The sequence below is a fragment of the Nelusetta ayraudi genome, unplaced genomic scaffold (genome assembly GCF_046127955.1).
Source record: "Nelusetta ayraudi isolate G7.1 ecotype Tasmania unplaced genomic scaffold, CSIRO-AGI_Nayr_v1 ptg000084l, whole genome shotgun sequence".
Classification (NCBI taxonomy): Eukaryota; Metazoa; Chordata; class Actinopteri; order Tetraodontiformes; family Monacanthidae; genus Nelusetta; species Nelusetta ayraudi.
Window position 1 is genome coordinate 152,117 of NW_027466134.1, and position 9,491 is coordinate 161,607.

General features: G+C 44.8%; 1 protein-coding gene across 1 annotated transcript in view; it reads right to left on the reverse strand.

The window, feature by feature from the left end:
• The window catches only part of raver2 (ribonucleoprotein, PTB-binding 2), a 57,837-nt gene extending 48,846 nt beyond the window's left edge, over positions 1-8,991 (reverse strand). Inside the window, exon 1 of the mRNA XM_076045414.1 lies at positions 8,470-8,991. Within this exon, the coding sequence (XP_075901529.1) occupies positions 8,470-8,940 (471 nt within the window). The 5' untranslated portion in view covers positions 8,941-8,991. The remainder of the gene's footprint in view (positions 1-8,469) is intronic.
• Positions 8,992-9,491: the final 500 nt, after the last annotated feature.

The window sequence follows — 9,491 nt, forward strand, 5'->3', positions numbered from 1 at the left end:
AGACTTAACTAAAGCTGGGCGTCCATTAGCTAGCATAACAAACTGACAATGGCTGAAGGAGAAGGTCACGATTGTGTTGCTGAGTCATCTGCAATTTATAACGTAAATAACTTTCCAACAAGCTCAGTTACTTTGCTGTTGCATTTTCTCAAAAACAAATGCAAATAATCTGTTAAAAGAACAGTTTGTTCCGTTGTCGTCTCGTTGGTGTTTTATGTGAAGTTGCAACAACACATTCATTTATTTATTGGACAATTTCTTTAAGCTCACATAGCAAACTTTTGGTGGACCTTTTAAAACTTTGTCAACTAATGTCTTAAAATTGCATTTTATTTAAAAGCTTTGACAATATCTATGATCTTGGTTTCCCACTCTGAAGTCTGAATGCGAGCTTATTGATTTTAAATGCTCAGAAGTGTTACTCAACTGGCCAATAGGGTTACCTCTGGAGCTTCGAAGCCCAGCTATCAGCCTTTGCCGGCACACAGGGAGTTGACTGAATACAAAATCATTACCCTAAAATGCTATCTTTTGGAGGTTGTCAAGATGGACGAGTGAAATTTCCGGTCGAAGGATCGGTGATCCAGCTGTCGCACAAAAAGCTGCACACAGTGTCTGGGCCTGAACAAAGTAGTCACGTATTCGTTTCAGTTTGTTAGAGGCTCAGTTCGCCGCACAAATCTCTCACCCCAACAAAAAGCCTTTATTCTGAAATACCTCAAGCAGTGAGTGTTCATGCAGTGGTGCCTCATGAAGTTCGGAGGTGCGATATTAACACCAATGGTCTTTGCCAGTATCCCCTGGAACCTCGTCCACAGCGGCGGTGTGTGTTAGCTTGCCATACTGGCGCGAGAGCTAGTTTGTGTACCACAGAGGATATTTTGGCTGAAACCCCTGTGTGCTGAGACACACTGAACTCCCAAGTCTTCCAGACACAGAGGGACAACACATGGCAGCATGGAGACCCGCTAAGTTTGTATTAAGCACTTTTTAAGTTGCACGGTCCTTGGCTATAAAAGACCATATAAGAAGAAATAACTGCTAACTATCCACTTAATTTATGTACAGTAGCTGGTTTATTTTTAAAGAAGAGAGGCAGAGGGCGGAGGGGAGCAGGTGGTTTGCCCCAGGACAGGACAGAGGCGAGCCAACCAATGTGAGCCTCCTCCTTGGTTTTGGCCCTGAAGCCACGGGCCTCAGCCTGTGGGTTTTTTTTTTTTTCTTCGTCCGCAGAGCAGACAGTCAGTCCTCACATATCTACGGACCCCTGCGGACACTGGCTGAAAGCATCATTCAAGGATGCAAGTTATTTTAGCTTTGGCTGACTTTGACTTCCTAATGTTTGGTACACATGAGCAAGCAGTTTTTGTTTGTTTGTTTGTTTGTTTTAAAAAAAAGATGTCACATAGATTATTAGAGTATCATAAAAAAAAAAACAACGAATAAATATTTGAGTCTGTGTTATTCGTCGGCTTAACATTAAAATCACTGCTGCATCTGCAAGAAAAAGTGTGGAGATGGGCAGGGAGGCTTTTAGAGGTGAAAGCTAAGTGGTCTCTGGCAGTCATCTGCTTCCAGTGAAAGCCAGCAGCCCGCCAACAGACTAATTGTGGCGAGGCGAATGGCGTCTGCTCTTCGTGTTCCGAGTCCTTCATCTGATCGAAGCAAACTTCCCAACAGAGGAGTCACAGACTGATCTTGGTTTCAAATGTTGGACTGGCCCTTATTTGCATAAACACCATTATTAAAAATAATAAGATGAGTGTTTGTCTTAAAAATCTTGAAATCTTAAAATCCATTAATGATTTAAGTTGTTTTTTTTAAACAATATTGCTGTTGATGTCCCTTTCTTTCTTTTTCTCTATGTTAAAAACTATAAAAAATAACAGACTAATATACAGTATAAATGTATTTTCTATAAATATAATGGAAAATACACACACACACGTATACTGTATATGCATATATATATGTGTAAATATGCACATATATCCATATATGTATACACATGTATGCATACATATATGTGTTTCACATATTGTAAATGAGACTACATCCACTGGAAGCTGTTTATCAAACTGAAAGAGACACTCTGACAGTGCGACTTGAACAATAACAGGCCTCTGGGGGTAAACGCTCTCTCTTCCTACTCCTGAAAGGCTCACAGAGGAAGTGACATTTTGCCACCTCTTCCACTTTTCATCCTGATAGTGATTGACAGATCCTATTGTTCCCCGAGGCAGGACTGAAATTCCTGAAAGCGATTTATGGGAAATAAAAGGCCACCTCGAGGAAGGACTAATTGCTTCATGTGGTTAATGTTGACTCCGTCACCAGGAACTCACAGAAAGTGACCTTGCTTCAAGCTTTAAAACAGCTCTGCCTTGGTTTTTTTTTTGTTGTTGTTGTTGTTTTATTGTACAGTGGGGTCATCACTCGCTGGATTTAACTTGCTGGACCAGATATCACGGGTGCGAAAGGAGAATCGTACGTGCAAGACTTTCATTATGACCCGCATTCACATCAGCAAAGCCAAAACCTCTGTTTCAGTTTGACTTTACAACGATGCCATAGTGATGCATTATTAATGCTGTTATGAATTTTAATTTTTGGTGTCTGGTGCTCGAATCGCCGAAAACTTGCACTACATGTTGACTCCAAGTGTGAAACCTTGTAGCCTTTTCGTCCTGAAGAGCTGAAATGTTTTCAGTAGGTCTGAGGATCCACTGTGGATCATTTTATCCTGTGACAAAGGCATGACGAGACTCGTGCAATCTTCCCGTAAAAAAGGAAGCACAAAGGAGATGAAGCGATTGCTGTAGCCGCAGCACTTTAGCCGGAACTGGATTACATTAAGGGAGGAACAAAGAACGGCACTCAGTGCTTCCCTCGGCAATAGAGTTTCCACTTTGCCTCCGAGTGACTCTGGAAAGAGTTTCATCTTCCACTGCTGTACATCACTCCTCCACACTGACAGCTTCTATTTCCAAAACTCATAAATATCGACGTGAAGACTCGTGCTGTTACAAACTCATCAGGTTCTTTCCCAGGTGGACATGTGGACATCAAGTGTTACATTTTAGATTGCAGCGCTCATCCTCTTCCCCTCTCTCTCAGGAGAGCTTGCCAGTAAACTACGGTGGCCGGCACACACAAACCTGGATAACTCATTCACCTCCTTCTTCTTCATTCATTCATTTACTCCGTTCTAATGTCAGCCAGTATCGTGAGCAGCAGTCACCTTGGACACGTGATGCACCTTCAGTTGCAACTCCCTCTGAATTTTTTCCTGCTCCCAGCACAGAGACATCTGTGCTGCACGCCTGCATCGGTTTGCACGCCTACTTCACTGACCACAAGGTTGCCATTGCCAGGTTCAAATGTTTGGTTTGATTTTTACGAAGGAGTCATCATTCCGCATTGTCTCTCCCTGTCCAATCAGAGATGGAAAAGCTTGAAAACCAAATAGATCCCAGTAGGTGCCAGTGGACGAGTCCCATATGTTGGTGATGGATTTCAACACAGACTCACATGCAAGGTGAATTCATTTTCAAAATGTAGTTAGATTAGATTAGATTAAATTAGATTAGATTGAGCTTTAGTTCTCTCTTTGAAATTCAGTTCAAAGAGGCAGAATCATGGACTACGGAATTGCTTGCATGGGATATTTGGTAATCTGGCCTGACATGTAAGACTACAAATCTTAAAAAAAAAAAATGAAAAAAATGAAAAAAATCATTGGATAAGTATGTCGCCTGTACTACACAAACAGTTGTCTGTCGTTGGGTGTTTTGAAGTTGCTGTTTGCTTCACGCTACACGACTGGACATCAACAACAGGGAGGTAACACAGTACAACACTGACGTCCAGGAGGACGACTGGTTTGTCCTGGATTTGCATGTTTCTCCCTGTAGAAACCAACAAGTCATTGGACTCATTTTACATGTTCACCGAGGCCGATGTCTGGGAGTCATCGGGGACATATTGGCGAGCCTCGATCAAAGATCCCGTCGTCTTTGAACAGTTCACTCAAAGTCACTCCAAGGTCGACTAATGAGTGCCGAGCCATCGCCAATTCGCCTCTGATCAGCGGCTCTCAGTGGGGAGCTTATTAAACTCGGTTAGGACTTGCAAATCAGGCGTGAACAAGGCAGAAGGTGATTCGCACTTGTTAGACTTCACGAAAGTAAATGAGTAGTTTAATAATGGACAAACTTAGCTGTGTCTCCTGTGGCGATAAATATTTCTTTCCTAGCATAAACTTGCCAAAACCCTTTTCCTTTGCACAGCCTGCAGTGCAAGTTCCTATTTTGTTGCTGCCCAGAACGGAACACAACATCGACACTGCTGGAAATATCTACATTACTTAGTGAATTTAATCACGCTTTTTGAGTTTCTTGCTTATTCTCGTTGGGTCTTTCACACCGAATCATTGAAGCAACAGCAGAACGTGGAGAAGTGGAGGCAGGGAGGGACACCAAGAAACTCTCAGTGAGACGTTAAGATTGTTTTTTCTTCTTCAAAGGCCTCACAAGAGTCAGTGTTTGTGATCAGCAAAGCTTGTGGTTCGTGGCTTCTTGTTGTCCAGTTGCCCTAACATTGTGCAATCAATATTTATGTCTTAATAATAATTTTTTTCTCATGACAATTTAAAAAGCTGTTTCTGGCTCAAATATCAACCTCACTCTGAAAAAAACAATAAATAGCACTGAGTGAGATTCCATCAGAAGATCACCAGTTCATTGTTAGTCCAGCGTTCGTCTTCTATTGACATTGCCAAACCATGCAAAGTGAAATGTGAACAGACTGCGGGCCGGCGTTTGCGGCAACACCTGAAAAAACTTGGGAATAAACAAGTCGGCCGCTAAGGTGCAACGTGCCCGAGGGCTCGCCGGGAGACGATGGTGGGGAAGGTTTCCCAGTGTCACCAGGGACAGACTTCATCAACATCTGCCATCTACAAAACACACACACACACACACACACACACACACACACACACACACACACACACACACACACACACACACACACACACACACACACATAGACATCACAGCATGAAGAGCAAGATAAAGAAGTGGTTGAAAAAACAACACAGCAGCTCAGGCACACACTGCTTGGTGACATTTACATGCATTTGCCTTTACCTGAACACGCACCGCGCTGGAAGCGCACGCCCACAAGCGTCAAGGCCCCGTATGGAGGATGACACATATTAACTAGTCTGCACAGACAAGCACTGCGCAAGCATTGTGCGCTTCTGTGCAACTCTAAATAATTCAAGAACTTTGCAGAGGTCTTTTGGAATCCAGCCGCCTTGGAAGACAAAAAAAACACACACACTAACGTCTGTTTTACCCTCCAGTGCATTGGCAAATATGTTTTGACTGTACGTGCTGGAATTTAATGGAGCATCAACTTTAGTTTTGCCTCATGAAATCCTGAGGGGAGTTCGGAGTGCATAGTTGGGATTGGGGAGGGAACTGTCTTCGCTCAGTCAGTACATGGGCTGGGCCAGATCCAACTGAAGCGTTTGCTTAAAAGCATTTCGATTGTTTCTGTCATTTTCGTTACATGATTAAAAATGCAAACGGCACACCAATCTGTTCTCTGGTGCCACAAAGTATTTTCACTTCTGTGGAAAGTTGCATGGAGTCCTCAGCAGGAGACGCGTGACGTTAAAATTCTCTGGAGTCTCTTAGAGGAATTGAGGTGGAATAAGGGTATTGTATGTACCATGAAAGTGAGTGAAATTTTAATTTTAGGGTGAACCATCCCTTTGAAGATATTCAGTTGGGCATTTTAAAGCGGTGGGGGGAAAAAAAAAAAAAATTAGAGACGTGGCATCTTTCTTCATTGAAATTAATGTCCAAAACTGACTGACAATTTATCGAGCCTCATGCAAATCTGGACATAATATATTCCGCTGCTTGTCTCTTTTTCGGTTCACAGCCACAGGTTCTGAACATGAATCAGACAGCCAGACACATCTGAAGCCTCTCTCCCTTTTCAACGTCTACCCTTAGATTATCCCCCCCCTCCGCCCCCCATTATTAGCTTTTTTAAACAGAATTTGTATTCAATAGCGGACGGGTATTCATTTTAAATCATCAGCGAGAACATTTTAGCCGCCACAGCTATCAATTCGACACAAAGCAAAAGGATACGAGTCCTTTCAGGATTCGCAAACAGGCGTACAAAATAACCCAGCATTACACTTCCCATCAGATTAGTCTTGTTCATTCTGTCTAATCTCTTCCCAGCACTCCCTCCCTTCGATCGACTGGCCGAAAACTTCCATTTCATCCAACGCCACCCCCAACCCCCACCCCTTTTCTCTGGGACGTGGACCCATATATCTGACACAGCGCACCGTGACTGCTCGCTCTCGTGCACACGCTCCCAGGGCGATGCGCAGTCTCCGCTAATGTTGCACTGGGCACGATGGACGATGGGGCGGGTTCGGCCTCCGCGAGCCCATCAGCCAGGTTACGTAAGACACTCGTGGAGGACTTCTCCTCGCGCTGATTTATAAACTTTGGAGAGGACGACCGTAATGTCAACAGCGGCCCAACCAACATAAGCACACACACAAACACCACGAGAACCTCGCGCTGGACCTGTGAAAGCAACCTTTAGACCCTCTGCGGGGCAGAAATGGCTTCACACAGGAGAGGGCGCTGCAACTGATGGCTGTCTTTGCTGTACGACAAAAAAAATAAAATAAAAAGGCAAATTGCCATCACACTCTTCTCCCCCTGAGGTGATGTTTTCAAATTGTTTTGTGATTCAAATAACTGGAATTACTCGTAGATTCAATTTGCATTTATATAAAGAGGAGTTGGGAGAGGAGGGACCTCAATGCCTTCAAGGGAACGGCTAGACAAGACCAATCGTTACTTTACAGTTTGTCATTTTGTCCGTCTTTTCTGGTGCACTGCTCAGTATTTTAGCACTAGAACAGGCGCACAGACGTGGGGCTCGCGCATTAAATCCGATCATTTGTACTTCAGCGTTTTTTGTGGTCTTCTAAACAGGTCCAGCTGGTGAAATTCTCTCTCACCATTACTGGCCATTTTCAAAATAAAAAATATGATTCCTTCATCAGAAGCACATTTGGAGCTCTGGCATCCCTCACCTGCCTTCAAATCAAGGACGTGCAGCCTGAGATGAATCACTCTAACGACTCAATTGGCGTCCGGCTGCGTTCAGACGTCTCGGCTCAGACTCGGCAAACATTTCGCGCCACTTCTGGCACAAGAAGACGTGGAAAAAATTCCGCTTCTGTTGCTTTGGCCTAATCCAAGTGACTTACCCCCCCCAACCCCACCCTCCCTCTCTCCTCTCTGCCTGTTTCTCACACACACTGTGAAGTCTCACTCTGTCCCACTGGTTTTCTTCTTCCACACACACACACACACACACACACACACACACACACACACACACACACACACACACACACACACACACACAGGCAAGCAACTCTTGCAGAGTTGGCTCTCTCTGGCATTTCGGAGCCATCACCAGTGCTTACATCAGCCCCGGACTGGTGGCTTCACACTGACACAGGTAATAAATGAGAACAGGAGGGACCGAGAGGCTCTTAACGCTTTAACCGGTGAAGTCCCTCCGCACTCTTTGATGGGAAAACATGCACGAGAACGGCTTGCGCGTGCGATGGACACTGATCTGCCGTTTCATTAAGTGCAGGTGTGATCACAGCAGCAGCAGTCTGGTCGCACTGGCTTCAATCAGAAATCAGCTTTTCAAAACATTCTCAGGTTCGACGTTTAGAAACTCTTACCGTCGTGTTTACTAAATATTGAAACTGGTGATGTCGTGATGTCGTAATAAAGCAGGATAACGATGCATGTTTTCTCGCAGCAGGATCCCGAATCACTGGAGAGCCGCTGTTTGCTTTCCAGTGATGGAACATTACTTCCCCTACATCCACATTCAATTTTCGCACTTTCCTCGACCATAAGGGGGGAAATAAAATAAAATAAAATCTTGATGTAAGTGAAGTGCTAACACCAGGGCATAATGATGAGTACACCTGATGTGCAGGGGAACTTATTTCGAAAATCAAAGATTTACCTACAGTAAGAATATAGAAATTTGTATTTTGTACGTGGAAGAACAACTTGGGATGAAGTTATCCAGTAAGTCGGTTTTTGTTTTATTTATAGTTGTTTTTCTAACAATTTCAGTATGCTCAATAGAACAAAAGTGGTTCCATCCATCGGATGACGTTTAGTCAAAAGCAGAGACCAGTTCTCCATCCACCGAGCGTGCATGAGGGAAAGTGCAAAAAAAATAATAATAATTTAAATTTAAAAAAAATCAGTGCGTAACTGTTACGCGCCGCTTGTGCTCAAAGTCTCAGTGTGCGTAAAAGCTGGCGAGCCGAGAGTTCCGTCTCGACTTTGGCCGCACTTTTCATCCCGCTGAACCGCAGCCTACCTGGTTGGTGGTGTCGGGCGGCAGGTTCTTCATGAGGATCTTCCTCCTGTTGCTCAGCTCCTGGCGAGTTTTGGCCAGCCTCCGCTCGATCTCCTCCGGCTCCAGCTCCGGCAGGTCGCGGAGGCTCACGTCCGAGTCGGAGGGCTGCTGCGCTCCAGCGGTCCCCGCGGCTGCTGCCGCTGCCGCTGCCGCCGCCGCTTCCTCATCCTCCGGCTGCCGGCTCTCGGGGCTGTCCATCACCGGGGAAAGTGCGCTATCCCCGGCCAGAGCTGGGTGAAGGCTCGGCGGCTGGATGGATGAGGCTGCCGCCATCTTGGGTAGCGGAGTGAAAAGTGTGTGTGTGTGCGCGCGCGTGTGTAAGAGAGCGAGAGAGAGGGAGGGAGACAGCCAGAGGAAGAGTGGGACAGAGAGAGAGAGAGAGAGAGAGAGAGAGAGAGCAGGTGGGAGGTGTGTGAGAGGAGAGAGAGGCATCTGATCGCGAAAACAAAAAACATTTGATTCGAGAGCTTCAACAAAGTCGTGCTTTGAAAAACAAAAACAATTCCCGATAATCTCACCTCAAGCTTCTGCGTGGTTTGTGTAGTTGCTTTTACACTCAAAACACGAGTCTTCAAATTTACGATCCAACACGTTTACGCCGGTTTTAAAGCCGATAGCGGCGACATTAAAAGCACCCAACTACAATTTGTGCGATATTGTTAATTTCCAAACCCCTTTTTGGCGCTTTAAGGTGGAAAAAACTTTTTTTTTTTTTATCACCTCCCGGAAACAAGAACACAACCACGGCCGTGTCGCCCGACACTTTAATTATTTGCTTGGTAGAAGAATCACTGATACTTTAAACAACTTGTTTAAACACACACACACTACAGGTTGAGGCTAGCGTGCATCTCCTGACTCCTGGCGACCCCAACTGTCCGCTGAATGTATAGAAGCCAGTAAAGACCCGTTGGAACCGCCTCGCCATCCAGCCAGTCTCTCTTTTTATTATTATTATTATTATTATTATTATTTATTTTATT